The sequence below is a fragment of the Archocentrus centrarchus genome, chromosome 7 (genome assembly GCF_007364275.1).
Source record: "Archocentrus centrarchus isolate MPI-CPG fArcCen1 chromosome 7, fArcCen1, whole genome shotgun sequence".
Taxonomy (NCBI): domain Eukaryota; kingdom Metazoa; phylum Chordata; class Actinopteri; order Cichliformes; family Cichlidae; genus Archocentrus; species Archocentrus centrarchus.
This window is the reverse complement of record NC_044352.1, coordinates 21,853,170-21,869,022: the sequence shown is the minus strand read 5'-3', so window position 1 is coordinate 21,869,022 and position 15,853 is coordinate 21,853,170. Positions and strand designations below refer to the sequence as shown.

The window sequence follows — 15,853 nt, the reverse complement described above, 5'->3', positions numbered from 1 at the left end:
CTGTAGCTCTCAGCTGCAATCCCCGATGAAAATCTTCAAACTGGCTCATGGACATATAGTTTTTTTTTTTTGTTTTTTTTTTAATAAAATTGGATCAGTAATTTTCTGAAACAGATGGGGCTGTAGTTTCTACCAAATGCTACTCAAACAGGAGTAAGCACCAGATATTTGGAAACTATTTTCATCCACAGATTAATTAACATTTGGTATTTCTGGCAGCTCAAAGTTTGGACACTCAGTGTCCAAACTTTTGACTGGTACCGTATGTGCATCTGAATTCAAAGATTTTTTGTGTTCATTGTACTCACTATAAAACTGCAGTTTGTGATATTTGTTTTTAAAACAATGAATGCCTATGGCTCAAAGGAATACTGGATCATCTTGACACACAATAGCTGGATTAGATTGTTGCTTTTTTGTGTGTGTTTTCATGGAATTTGCCAATAGTAAAGGAAATGTAAAATATCATCACACACTGATATAAATATGGAGCATCAGATTGATATTGTGTATAAACAACCAGAATTATAGAAGCTTCCATTAACTGTTTGCCTGAAAATAGTCTATTATTGTCTTGGCTTAATGAGTCAGTATCATGCATTACAGTGAATAAATCATTGCAGGTTCAGTTATGAAGTATCTATACAATTATTGTATGCTACTAGTAACTCAACAGCATAAGGGTGTTATAATACCTTCATCCACTGCAGGCTTAATATTTTCATAACAGCCATTATTTTATGCAACTGATGAGCCAGATTAGAAAATATGGTTTTCATTTCACTGATTCATGTCTAGAATTTCTCGCCATGTGTTACTCTGCCTGTCAGGAAAGTGTTGCCACTGCAGATTTCCAAATTGGATGGATACCATGCTGAGCTCGTGGACGCACGCTTGCCTTATGGAGGCAGGCACGAGAGCCTTAATCACGTGAGAGTCTGCTCCTGCCATCTGCCGAACCGCTGTGTGACTGATGAGACGGGTTACTGTGTGTACTGGATGCTTTCTAATGAGCAGTGTTGAGCTGATGGCGGCCTACACCTTATCAGACACCGGTCACTTGTGAGCTCTGTCCCCAGTTATGATGAGCATACTGAGCTCTGTCTTCACATCCACTGTCACCCAGTAGCACCAAACATGTACAGCAAATATTTCTGAGATGTAAGATTGTGTTTGATTAATATTCAGCATCTCATATATGCCCTAGGATGAAACTGTTTCCTTAGAACAATACCAATCTGTCTGCAGTTACTGCAGCAACCCTCTGGCTGAGCTTGTTTTGTTGAGGAAAAGACCCTTTAATCTGCAGATCACCCAAAGAGGCTATCATCCACCTGGGACCCCTCCCCGGAGGTGTGCTGTTCCAGTGCTGATTGCCTCTCTGTGTTTTAGCAGCAATGCACCATTCAAGTCTGCAGGCAACTTGACAAATGAGCAGCGACCTGAGCAGAGGGGATGCTTATACTGCACCACACATCCTGTCCCATCCACAACCCTGTGTCCCGCAGTGGTTCACCTTTCCCAGCCGATGCCCTTTGCTCACTGTAACACTCTACTCAAAGTCACACACGTCGAGTACATGCTACATTCATGCTTGCAGTTCCAGCAGCTTAAAGAGCAAGTAAGTGAACAGGAGCCAGGACAGAAGCCTATATACTTCCATTATTGCTTCTAATTTCCTTCGGGATGAATAAAGTATCTATCTTATACATGCTAAGTTGCCCAAATGAACATGTCATTTTAGTTGCATGACAGAAAATGGCAGACCCTGTCAGCAACTGTAACTTCAGCGCATAAAATAACACATTTACTTGATTTTGCTTCCCCAAACTTTAAAATGTGCTGCTTTTCTTTCTTTTCTTTTTTTTTTTACATGATTTTTACAGTCAATTTCTTTTTGTTTTGGACTGTGAGTTTGACAAGAAAAGAAATCTGAATTATAGCAGCAATGATGGAAAAACAGCAGCAGGTATTTTTCACAATTTATCATTTTCTAAACAAAATGAATATTGAATTACCTGTGAAGTTGGAGATGAATCTGATGGAAATACAAGTGTGATTAGAAGGTTGTTTAGCTTAACCTACTGGTGGAATTCTCTTGAAAACGGGGGGCCACCACTGTTTAAAAGTTGAGGGGGAGCCTACTGCTAACACACTGCACAGGGCTTTGCCATTAAAAATAACTCGCCAGACGTCCATATTCCCAGAATGAATTTTGTTCTAAACATCACACAGTGCTTTAATAACTGATAAAGAACGATTTTTATTGCTGTGTAAGGATTTCTGCTTTACAAAAATGGACTCTGCTGGTTTTAGATTGCAAGCAATCCTCTGAAACTTGAGTCGTCTCCTCACCTACAGCCATGAATCTATTTAAGTTCTCAACCTCCAGTACAGTTAAAGGAGTGAAGGATGATTCAAAAAAGGAATCAGGAGAGATTCATCAATTGCAAATATTTATTTATTCTCAGCGCACCTTTTGTGAGTCAGCTTAGAGACAAATGTTTTTAGTGCATGAAGCATTTAATAGTTAAACTCATTCAGAAGCTTCATCAGTATGTAGTCTGCAGCTGCATCCACCACTTTAAGACAGCATCCACCCACCGGTCCTCCTCAGAAACTGCATCTCAGAACAAGTGAGGAGCGGAGTGTCTGACGCAGCATGCAATCATTCACCTTGACTGCGTGAGCCGCTTGCTCGGACTTGCCTTGGTGCAGCTGTCCACACACACAGAGGCAGAGCACTCTGGCAGCCATGGTTAGAGTGGGATGCACTATCGATCCTGCTGAAATGATGGTTTCTAAAAGGGAGGCAGTAAGCATGTCTGCACGCCCCTCCTCCACTGTGGAGGGGCCCTGAGATATCACCGAGCTCAGCACATTGCACCATCACCGTATGGGAAAATGGGATTTTCACAGGGAGACAAGCTGAGGGGAAGGTAATTCAAGTCGCCATGCTATGCTCCCCACCAAGGATGTAAAATGAGCCATGTTACCTTCAGACGCCTCACACAGTGGACAAACAAGGTCATTTTCAAAAGTCTGATTAATTCCAGGCCTTGTCACAGAGAAAGCAGATGCCTTAAATAGAAATATACACAAGCGCTTAAGTTCTGAAGTTAAGAAGATAGTGAAGAGAAGGAGCTGCTAATTAGCACTTGACCTTTCATCCACACAGCTTTTAGCTTGCAATCAGGATGAGCACCACTGTGTGCATTATTATTCTGAATAAGGCATATATGAAACAGAGTTTTGTACAGACTCTGTGTTATGCTCTAAACCTCAGCCAGGAGGTGAGTCTTCAGCGGTTCCACTAGATGGCAATACTGTCCATGTATTTCCCAACATTTCCTGACAATTGGTGCATATGTTTGCTCTCACTCACACATTAGGAGGAAATTCTGAGCAGGCTGTTATAGCAGTTATTTACTGGGGTTGCTATTATGACAGAAAAGAGCTGTTTCCACTCCTTTAACAAAGGTAACACACTGTAAAAGAGCTTTTCAGAGATTTGAAGGGACTGCATCGGTTGTGCAGCAGATGACGGATGTATGCAGGGTGCACAGTCATGTTTGGTACAAATCAGTTGTGAGTCGACCCACACGACTTTCCCCAGAGGGGTCAGTGTGTCAGTGAGCTGAGTATGATTTGTGGCCTACTGAGTGACAATGACTGATGGATGTGAGTGCCACAGCTTATCTCAGATTCATTAGCTCCTTTTTAAAGCTAAGTAAAGGACCAAACACTGTGAAGGTCATGGTGAACAACAGAATCAGTACTGCAGTGGTTAGCCAGTCACAGTTCACTTGTGGTGCTGATAATGTCATACCATCATGATTGGTCATATGGTGTAGGTGTGTACTTAACTGTGTTAATCACCATCACTATTATGTATGCACACCATTGGGAAAACCATAATAGCACAATTAAGTCCAATGATACATGAGTACACAACAAAGCAGAAATATCTTATTATTTGTTTTTGGTATAGCCAGTATAAAGAAGTACTCACACTGCCTATAAACCCATCAGCACATACACATGAGGAATAGAACTTTTTTTTTCTTAAAAGTTTGTAAAAACAAGTATAAAACCTGAATAAATAATAAAAGTGAATAAATAGTTGCTGTGTGAGGTCCTACTTGACTTGTTTAACAGAGCCCACTGTAACCTGCTGTGAACTATACTGAAGTTAGATTTATACTGGAACACTGAGTTCAGTAGATTTTCCATTTAGATGTGTAAATATTTTTAATGGCAACAAACATCTTTTAAACATTTGTTTTTAAGGCTATGACTAGGTGTATGATTGTTTATTATCTACACATACACTCACTGCCACTTTGTTAGTTACACGTTAGTTGTAGGTTGGATTGGACCCCCTTTTGCCTTCAGAACTATCTTAATTCTTCATGGCACAGATTCAACAAGGTGCTGGAAACATTCCTCACAGATTTTAGTCCAGATTGACATGATAGCATCACAGAGTTGCTGCAGATTTGTCACCTGCACATCCATGATCTCCTGTTCTACTGGATTGAGATCTAGTGACTGTGGAGACCATTTGAGTACAGTGAGTTCACTGTCAAGAATCCAGTTTGAGATGATCTGAGCATTGTGGTGCATTATCCTGCATGAGAAGATGGTCACACTGAGGTCACAAAGGACTGGACAAGGTCAGCAGCAATACTCAGGTAGGCTGTGCTGTTTAAATTATGCTCGGTTGGTACTAAGGCCAAGAAAATATTTCCTACACCATTACACCACCAGCAGGAGCTGGAACCGTTGATACAGGGTAGGATAGATCCATGTTTTCATGTTGTTTATCATGTTGTTTATTCTTACCATCCAATTGTTGCAGCAGAAATCAAAACTTTATGTGTATATATATATATATATATATATATATATATATATATATATATATATATATATATATATATATATATATATATATATATATATATATATTGAGATCTAGTGACTGATCTAGTGAGTCCCCACTCGCCCTGTGGGTGAACTTTGTCTTTCAAGCTTGGATCCTCTACAACAGGCCTGGGAGCTTGACGATCCTGCGCAGTGTCTTAGTTGTTCCTAAAATTGCACTCATATATATATATATATATATATATATATATATATATATATATATATATATATATATATATATATATATATATATATATATATATATATATATATATATATATGTGTGTGTGTGTGTGTGTGTGTGTATATGCATAAACTGCGTTACCAACACGAAGCCATCTTTGCTGTAGCCGCTCTGTGGGGAGGACCTAATCTCGTCTAGCAGCTGGGAGCGTTTCACCACGTGACGCGAGATCTGTTAGGGAGCAGCCATCACCATTTCGCCTAATTCATGTCCAGCCTGAGGAAAAAAAAAAGAGGTGAGAGCACAAGGAAACAGAAAACTACGATGGAGTAGCTGAAGACTGAAGCCATACCCGGTCTCGTCCACTCCGCTACCGCCTCACAACTTAACAAGGTGTGTTTACTGTGTGCTTTTCCTCCTCTGTCTTTTTTTTTTTTTTTTGCTCACTGTCGAAGCGTTTGTTTCGCTTTCAGTGTTCCTCTTTACACCGTATTTACATATCTGATATAAAAGAAAATCAACGTCTGCAGAGGGCTGTCACCCCTCCTAACTCCAGTTAAGACGTAGTAACCACTAAATTGTGATCGTTGTCTTCGCCCCCGCCCCTCCTCCTCCTTTATTAACATTAGCCATATTGTGTAGCTGCTTGAGCTAACACCGACGTTTTCATTGCTGCTTGTCTAACAAACGTTTAGAAGGCGTTCGAGCTTGAGGTAAATAAAACGACGTTACTGACCAACGGTAAGAAACGTTTGACTCACGCGCTGCTGTCGTCCGTAGTCCCGCGTGGACGGTTCCACGAGCTTGGACCACACAGCTGCCAGGTCCATTTAAAAAAAACACTCTGCTTTTACAGTAGCTAGCATGGCAAACTCGGAGTAAGCGTCCAGAAGGCCTGCATGCACTTGTTCACACTTTCCTACTCCACTGTCAGCAAGCTTTACTTTCACACAGCAGGTTTAGTTTTTATTGAAACTGTTGTAGGTAAGTGTTGGTGTCAGTTTAGTCAAGGCCTGTAGGTAGTGGCACTTTTGTCTCACCTGGCTTTTCTTATTTTAGTAGGTTTGGTTTGTCCTCGGTTGTGGGGGTGTGTGTTGACTATTTAAAGCTGTTTACTGAGATACAGAGCAGTCAACAAAACCTGGATATTGTCACTCTAATGAAGGTATTACTGATTCATATGTTTGTGTAAAATTGAATTAGTTATAGCTGGGCAGGATAAACTACAAAAAGTTAAAACACTGTGGGACAAAGCAAAGTATATTAAATTCATGAGTGTGCTTCTGTGTGACACACTGACTTTGTTTTTATTAAAGCTTGAACCTTATGTGCTCAGCAGGTCAACAAACACGCTGTAGTTTAAGTTCAGGTGGGCCTGTTCTAAATTGAGTCTTACAATAGAAACAAGTGTTTCCTTGGCTGAGCAAATCTGGCGAGGTCTTCCTCTTGCATTTTAATCAGCTTCAAACCAATCCAGGGGCCCAGGACCCTAAACATCCCAGGCCAGGATCCCAGCCCAAATACACCCCTCCACAAGCCACCTTTTCTATTCCCAATGGGTATGTATGTTTTGAAGTCCAAGGTGAAATCGGGACAACTTTTTATTGTTCTGTCATTTTTGATTTGCCTGTTCTTGTTGCGTGCGTTGTAAGGTGGCCCTTTGCGGAGAGGATGGGGGAATGGTAAAGTCCTGGCACAGAGAGTGTGCAAATTAACATGTTTCGCTCTCCCTGAATGCTGGACAGCCATCGAAAGAGATTGTTTACATTCAGATGCTGGCCACCCGCTGTTTGCTTTTTCTTTCCTCCTGTTTTCCAATCACTGAAGAGACATGACCCATTTAAATGGTTGTTTACTTGCATTAGAAGAAAGGCCAAAACACTTCTCAATGAACTCTTGTCTACAATTCAATTAGAGTGGCCTTCCCTGCAGCACAATTTTCCACATTACACAATGCTCTCTGCAGCCTTGCTGCAACACGGGCAGAAACAGGAAGACCAGAAAGTGCAGCAGTGACACCTGGACTCACAGAAGCCTCGTGTGTCTAGATAGATCCTATAACATTGTAGGCTATCAAGAACAATAAGGTTTTTGCTGTAAAGTAAAGGTATAAAAATGAAGAAAAAGGAATTTTTTTGGTCTTTAATATTCAACAGTTAGATGCAGGTAATTCATCAAGCTTTTACTGTTCAGTTTCTATGCTCCTGAAACTATTCGCCTCAGCGACTGTCTAGCTGTGTCTCTTTCAAACACTTCTTTCTTTCTTCTTCTTTTTTTAATTTAAACCAGACATTTTATTACAGCTTTTCCTGTTGCCCTCTGACTAGACAGCCATATAATAGGAAATGGCTGGAGTTTTTCCTGTCTTTTTTCCTATTTTTGGAGATTGTGGGAATATTTCACTTTCACATTAGATGAGTAATGTTGTCCAGTGGAGAAACAGACCTGGGTTGTTTTGTTTTTTTTTTTTTCCTCTTTTTTTTGCTGCTTTTATGCTTTTTAGCGTTTCCAAGTCCAGCACTATTAGAAGTCTTGATCACATTCATAATAGTGCACAACAAAAACTCCTGTTGATATTATGTTCAGAGTTGTCCTCTGTGTTAGTGTGTGAAGCACTGACTGAAGCAGCCACTCGATAAGTGGTTGAAATTGGCAGCATTGAGTTATTGTGAATTCTGAGATGTACTTGGCTTTACCAAGAAAAGTTGGTGAAGTAATGCATGAAATTGAGGACTGCTAATCGAATAAGGCTCGAATGTTTTTCTTGTTGCTTGTGCGACATAATTCTAAATTACATTACTTAGCCAAAAGGAGAACATAATAATATGGGTGTTTACTACTTACACATGTACACTTATGAACATTGTATGGCTCTGGAGCTATATTTTGTCTAGGCATTTAAATTTATGTGAAAATGTGTACATGTTTTGTAGGTCTACTGTTGTCAAGACGCATAAATAAAGCACTTTTTGTTTGAATTAGTCAGGCATAGTCATTTGTTTTATAAGACTGTGAAGACAGGAGCTATAACCTGTCAGTTATTAAATGTTGAGTTGTAGCTGTCCAAAATGGGAATTTAATTAGGTCAGTCTATTCTCAGTGAATAGTCCAATCCATTATACAGAATCGTTTCAATCTAGCAAATACACTGTTGACTGAGTGACAAGAACTCGTTGGTCTCGTCTTTCTTGGTTGGCTTGCATAATAGCAAATTGTTGAACTAGTTTAAATTGGGGGGAAACAAAAGCAATGCGTTATGCCTTTGGCCTACTATGTAACGTCTGCAGAGTTTAGAGTAAAGTTAAAGATAAATATATAAGTGATCTTAAATATCTTTATTAAGGCTGTAGAAATGAGGCTCTGGTCAGCAGATCCATGCTTCCTGTTGTTGTATAATGATGTTATCATGTATTTAGGTTTACATCTTGGCTCATAGGACAGGTGTCTTCTTTATGTTAAATGCGCTCAGTCATGAGAACAAAGTCACACTTCAGGCTACATTACTGCCCTACAGCTAATGCCAGTTGGCTACTTTTTAACCAAATGAATTGAATTAAAACAGACTGAATTTTCTATTAAATGTAAACATGTAGTGTAACATTTCTAGCAAATGTATTCCAGTGTGACCCAGTTACAGCTGATGGACTGTTGTTGCTGTAAATGGATATAAAGACATTGTAATGATAGGCTTACACTGTTCCTTATGTGGATCCTGATGATGTTTTGTTTTTATCTAATGCTGTCATTGTCTTAAACAGATTAGTTTGTGAACTTTGTTCTGCTTTGATCTGCCCTGACCTCATCAGGTTGGCTTCCAATGTTTCATCTGGCCTTGGCTGACTGCATCTAAAACAAAATAAAAAGGACAAACCTGCATCTCAGGTGACAGTGGAGAGGAGGGTCTGAGGCTGATTACTCCCCCCATTAGTCTTTGAGGAAGGGGGGAGGAAGAACGAGCTGCTATATCCACCTGTAGCATGGGGCAGAAAGTCCCAGGTGGCATTAAAACCATCGATATGCGGGATCCAGCGTTCAGCCCCCTGAAGTTGGAGCTACAAGCCCTGAATCACACTAAGCCATCTCGACTGGATCTGCTACTGGACATGCCACCTGCGGGCCAGGATGTCCAGGTCCAACACTCGTGGAACAACGATGACCGCTCCCTCAATGTCTTTGTCAAGGATGACAACAAGCTGGTGTTTCACAGGCACCCTGTGGCGCAGAGCACGGACGCCATCCGGGGACGTGTTGGCTACACAAGGGGACTGCATGTGTGGGAGATAAACTGGGCGATGCGACAGAGAGGTACGCACGCTGTGGTCGGAGTGGCTACAAGTGACGCGCCGCTACACTCAGTGGGCTACACAGCTTTGGTAGGAAGCAATGCCGAATCCTGGGGCTGGGACCTGTGCAGGAGTAAACTCTACCACGACGGCAAGAATCACCCAGGAAAATCCTACCCGGCCTTCCTCGAACCAGATGACACCTTCATAATACCGGACTCTCTCTTAGTTGTCTTGGACATGGATGAGGGGACTCTGGGTTATATAGTAGATGGACATTATCTAGGGGTGGCTTTCAGAGGACTTAAGGGCAGGAAGCTGTACCCTGTGGTGAGCGCCGTGTGGGGACACTGTGAAATACGAATCCGATACATAAATGGACTTGATCGTAAGTATGGCTTTTAAATCTTTAAAAATATTACTGCCATTCATATATTCTCATGTTCAGCTGTGTCATTGTGATGTCTTGTTTACCGGGCTCACCTAACCAGTGGGAGGATTTATTGATGCAATAAAAAGAGGTTTAACAGTTAGGGCTTGTCCTGATGTCTAAACACGCCATGTTACCAGAGAACAGCATTATTGTATTTGTATGGCTGCTTCTCTGCCTGTTATGTAAAACATTGTTATCTTGCTGTTCAGTCCAGATTACTTAGAAATTTATATTTGAATGCATCTCTGGCTTACTGTACCTGATATCACACATAATGAGGAGTTCACTTCCATTTTTAGTCTGACAGCAGTAGGAAATGTCCTCATTGCTGGTAAACTGTGATCAATCTGACTATAATTGATCATAATCCAGTGGCTCTGAGTAGTTTATACACAGAGTTAGAGAATCTGTATGTAGTGGCTCTGGCTCACTGTTTGTGTCTTCTTCAGAAGGGGCTCAGGTGATAGAGCAGGTTGTCTTCTAATAACATGGTTGTCATTTCAATCCCTGGCCCTTTGTAGAAAAACAGAAACATCCTTGACAAGACATTGGACATCAAGCTGCTCCCAGTAGCAGGCCTTGTATGACAGCTTCTCCACCACCGGTGTGCTTGAAAAGCAGTCGGCAGAACCCAACAAAGATTAAAAGCTGTTGTATATGCTTAGAGCATTTATGTGACTTTATGCTTAGTCAAAAGAAGAAAGATAGATTATGGGCACATGATGCCAAAGTAAGCATAAACACAAAGTACAAACAAAAGTAATCAAAGGTAGTATTAAAAAAAAAAGCAAACTAAGTAAAGACAGGAAGACAGAAAACAAAAGTGTCAAAAGTTTGCTTTGAACAATTCTTTGTTTAAAGTGAACTTTGACCTAGATCAATTTTGTCATAAGTAAACTCCTTTTTCCCCCTTTTCATCATGACCAGATTTTAGACACAGGCAAATAACATTTAATTCCAAATGAATCATAAGCTACATGTTGTAGTGTAAAAGGAAATCTGTTTTATGTTAAAATTGCAGGTTTCTCGGGTTAATAGGACTGCTGTGCTGGCAGAGCTCGCTCGCTCGCTCTCTCTACCTCTCTCTACCTCTACATCAAGTGAATGTCTGACCTCTGTCTGAGTTTACCTTTGTCTTACTTTCAGTTTTTAATCCTCCGTCTTTGCCTCTTCAGAATGGGGCTTTTTCTTTTTCTTTTTTTGGCTGGGTAAATTTTCTGTAAGCATTCTGTCTGTTCTGTCTGCTATTTCGCCTACATGGGGAAACCTGCTGATGGGTACAGAGGAAAACTACAGTGCTGTCGCCTGCAAGTTTTGGTTGTTCAGTCTACTTCATTTTCCTGGTAAATGTACCCCGTGGCAGACAGAACTGCGTAGAGCAAGTTAGGCTAAATGCAGAGGTCGTTATTATGCTATAGACATTACATTTGTTTCAATTATAGATTAATGGTTATGCGTGAAGGACACAATGCTGTCATATTTGAGAAGATGATATTCTGTATCCCATGTCTGAAGTGATGTCTTGAGATTACCACAGGCTGCTGCCGTCATATCCTGGGCTAGTGCATGAACAGACATGTTGTAAACTTCCCTTTCTTGTCATTGCCTGTACTTTGGCTTGGTTTTGAACCAGGCCCAGGTGATCCTTTTATATAAGTGTACAAAAAAAAAAACCATGCTAGTTTTTCCATCAGACAAATAATGAGAAATGATTCCAGTTGGATTAATCCCAGTTATTCCTTGGCACATGGGCTTTCAGTGAGGAAAGATGGTGCTTATTGAAACATGTTGTACTACCCGCATGTCCCAAGTGTTCTGTGCTCATTAGATTTTTATGTTGAGCTCAGATCTCTTGACCTAGTTTCAGCCTGTATGAAAGAAACACTGATATGCATAAAAGCCAGTTTGACTTTTCTATATTTCTTACAGTTGGATTTAGAGCAGGGCAATCTCTAATCTTGTGATGATGTTAAAGGGACTTGGTGCTGGTGGTATATAGTTAATCTTGTGACTGAATCCAATATGCAGAGTTGGCACTGCAGCCACACTCTGTTGTTAGATCTTAAACAAATGAGTAGAAATGCATAGTAGAGCTGTAAAGTTAACATTTGCAGACCCTTGCATGCATTTTAAAGTATAATGAAAATTGTAGCGTACCAACATTTGGCACTGTAAAATTTGTTGAATAAACGGAGAGGGCGAATGTGTTGTTGCTCATAAAATGTAGAGACAGGCAGTAAAGTTTGAGTGAGCAGAGAGGTTTCCATTGGTTTTTCTTCATGTTGTTGCGGAGATTGGTTCAAATTTAATAATGCAGAATCTACAAACGCCTCAGTTTGTATGTCTTTAGTCAGCAGCAGTGTTGTTCAGGTGTTAGTGAACGTAATTTAGGAAACATTGGTTGATCTACTGTTAGGAGTTAAGGACCTACTCTCTGGTTTATTGCCCAGAGCTGCCTGGGCATTCTTTTCTTTGACTTTAATAAATGCTGCATATCCACCAGTTCTGCTTTAACACAGATTCTAACTTTATACAGTAGATTGGTTTGTAATAAGCACCTCTTTTTCTGGATAAATCCTGTGCTTCATTTGACCTCCATCCAGTGGGGGAGGGGGGGCTGTCCTCAGCTCCAAGACCCCACACAGTCCCAATTATGTCTGAGGGTTTTGCCTTTGTATCAGAACATTTTAATTCTCCTCCCACTGCATTACTGTGAAGTGGGAGGAGAATTAATTCTATGTGATCTGTGTTACTGTGCCGTTTCCTGAGTGAGTCAAAAGTCTAAGAACATATAACTCATAATGTTTGTCAGATTACAAGTAACAAACTGCACCTGTATTACCAGATGACCCTTGTGGGAGAGGCATGGTTATTCACTGGTCTTATGTACATACATGTGGTAGCGGCTTACTGTCACCAGGGGGCAGTGTCAAAAATGTGGAACAACAGGTCTGTGAACCAATCTTGTTTGTGTCAGGCTTGCTGTCAGGTTTTTATCCATCTGAAGATACCAAAGATGTATTGGACTTAAAATGGAATGGAGGCAGCCCTACAAGAAACCAAAGATGTGATCAATAGATGATTAACCTTTTTTAAATTTTATTTATTTAAAGCAAATTATAGTTTCAGACACATTACAGTGCTAGTCTACTATTTAACTATCGCATAAACGTTGACCAAACCGAATTTCCAGACTTCTTCTGTCCACAAGGCATGTGTGGTACCCAAATGTGTTAATACTGTGCACGAAAACATGCATTTCATTTCAAAGTGGACTTTTTATTGGTGTCAAGTGCCTCTGAATATCTCAAGCTTGCAGAAACTGAAGCTTAACTTTTTTGGTTATTGGACATGATATTCTGTCAGTGCAAATTTATAACTTTGACTTTGTCTCGTCTCTTTTTCTCCCCCAGCTGAACCGCTCTCTCTGATGGACCTGTGTAGGCGTTCGGTGAGGGTGGCATTAGGAAGAGAGCGTCTCAGTGAAATCCATAGACTGCCCCTGCCGGCCTCTCTCAAGAACTACCTGCTCTACCAATGATGCCGCTGATGGTCACGACACTCTGAGCACACCCTTATTTCTTTCTCATATTTCTCTGGGATCATTCTCGGGTTAAACCTGTTTGACAGCATTGCTCAAGCCTCCAGGACTCAGCCACATGATTCACTGAGTATGCTTCCATGTCAGTGGCTGGACTCCTTTTCAGTTTCTTATCCTGTTTTTAATGACTTTTTCTCAATTGTATTCTCTAACTTTATCAAATCAGGAATCACTGAGCACTATGCACACGCTGATCCAGTCGATGTCCTGGCAGTCACCAATTTGTGAGTTCCTATGGTGGAGGTATTTAAGTGGTTGGTACCTCTGCTGTGACCTCAAGACTTTCTGATTTATGCATTAATGGCTTGCAGGCTTAGAAATGTGATATGCTCTTGTGCTAAAACATTGAATGGGCTCACTGATGCACCGCCAGTATCTGACCACAAGGTGGCAGCACATGTCAACCTGTATGCCCACTAAAATTGAGCATTACAACAGAATTGATTTTAGAAGTGAGTAGAAGGCTTCAAAATGGTAATGGATAAAAAAAAAAAAAAAAAGTGCTCTAGACACAACACAAAAAAGAGATGCTAACCACTCCACAGACGTTGTCTGTAGTGCAGTGTGGTTAATGCACTGTGAGGCAGCTGAACTGCTCTGACCTCTCACTGTGCTATTAGATTTCTGTGATCTGGAAGGGCCCCATTGCTAGCCATCAGGCATTCGACAGGAACATGATCAGTAATTTTAACAGAAATATAATGTCACTGTGATTATTTGTAGCATGCATCTGCAGAAATTATTTTCTCGACACGGTCACATATTTTTATCATTTATCACTCCTGCTTTTTGGTAGTGCAGTAGTTGTCACCCACATGCTGTTGAGGCCCAAGAGTGTTTCTCCATCAGATGACTTCACTGGTTTGCACATTTTAAGCCAGATAACAGGGAAAACACACGAAATGTCTACTTTAGTGTAATGGCTGACTGACTCTTGGGTCCCACTGGCTTATAGCTGAGAACCATTGATGTAGTGTTTGTTTATGACATATTTAAAAAAGGGGGAAAGGGGAGTTTGGGGGAAATGGGCTATGTAGGTGTCTGAATCGATGAGCTAAGGTTTTAAGGCACCGTACTGACAGGATAAACGACAATCTTCAAAGTGCTGCACAAATATAATAAAAGAAGGTCAGATTGCCAACATATTGTTAAATGCCATATCATAGACCTGTTGTCTTTTAGTATTTTCAAATGTGCAAATGTGGCACATATTCAGCATACAGCTGAATGTGAACACACACGTTTCCTTGCTTGCAGCTTCCTTTTTATTTGTATTTCTTGTTGTAGATTTGTTTGTAAGTATCTATTAAAGATGATTTCAAACTATATACTGTGTATTGTCTAACTGCATCAAAGACAGTACAATAAAATGCTGTATAAACTGGCTGTGTCCACAGGGTTGAAACTGTTAGAAATCATTAATGGGGATTTATAGGGCTCTCTCTCTCCACTTTTAGTAATTAGTTGAAGATTTTTAGTTTAACACTGTTAGAACCTTCAAGTGACCGAGTAGCAAGATCTGCTGCAGATACTCGATGCCCAAAGTGATGGTGAAAATGGTTCATTTGACACATATGAGCCAGATTAAAAACCATTATTTACATTAGAATATTTACCTTAAATAAAGGGAACAGTGAGAGCTCTTTAGGTCTTCCTGTCTAAAATGTAGTTGAGTCATACACCAGTCATTTTAGTGTCTAGAATAGCCTGGCCACTAGGGGGTTAAGGGAAGGATGGGAAACGAATGCATTATGCTACATTGCCGCCATCCTCCCACACAGGTGTTTTCACTTATTTTGTCTGATTAGGGCTCATCTGAGTACTGAGTGGGTGTGTAGATTCAGTCTGTGCTTGATTGGTGATGTTTTTCAGACATAAAATAGGTAAATGCGTTACTAATCACATTAAGGTTTTGTACCTAAACAAAACCTTCATTAATTAGTCTTTGTCTCCTATTTCGTCTTAATATAGCTGCTATTACATGGTCCAATCTCTTTTCCGCTTTCGGCATTTCTGTTTACACATCCTTCCTTTCCTTGAAGTCTTAGTCTTTTAATGAAGTGAGACGTCACTGCCTCTGAGCTGTTATTTCAAAACAGAGAATGGTTGAGAGTTCACAAAGCTGACCACTGCAAACTGCTGAAATGACTCAGATACAAAAGAACACTTGTGTTCTCCCAGCCTGATTTGCATGTTCCAGCACTACCACACTTTTCATGCCTATTGGGTAAAAACACTCCATGCAAAATAGAAGCTTGTGCATACACGATTGCAGCTCTGCTGGCCTTCAGTTGGGACTGATTTGAGTGAAATTGTAAGAAAGACCGGTATAAATGATGAGATTAATCATGGCTGAACTCCATTTTGCTGAGTTATGCATGCTGGCTAACTGAAAGACATTGAATATCATGAGCCTTTATCAG

The 15,853-nt window shown here is 40.5% G+C and overlaps 1 protein-coding gene across 3 annotated transcripts; it reads left to right on the top strand.

The window, feature by feature from the left end:
* The first annotated feature begins 5,265 nt into the window (after positions 1-5,265).
* Positions 5,266-13,930, top strand: spsb1 (splA/ryanodine receptor domain and SOCS box containing 1). 3 transcript variants are annotated; one of them, XM_030733311.1, is made up of 3 exons: positions 5,266-5,506; positions 8,920-9,784; positions 13,243-13,930. In XM_030733311.1, the coding sequence occupies exons 2-3, from the start codon at positions 9,091-9,093 to the stop codon at positions 13,368-13,370; spliced, it is 822 nt and encodes a 273-aa protein (XP_030589171.1). In that variant the 5' UTR covers positions 5,266-5,506; positions 8,920-9,090; the 3' UTR covers positions 13,371-13,930. The 3 variants fall into 3 exon arrangements, with proteins under 3 accessions (XP_030589171.1, XP_030589172.1, XP_030589173.1); XM_030733312.1 differs by lacking the exon at positions 5,266-5,506 and adding an exon at positions 5,740-5,854; XM_030733313.1 differs by lacking the exon at positions 5,266-5,506 and adding an exon at positions 6,562-6,672.
* The last annotated feature ends 1,923 nt before the right edge of the window (positions 13,931-15,853 follow it).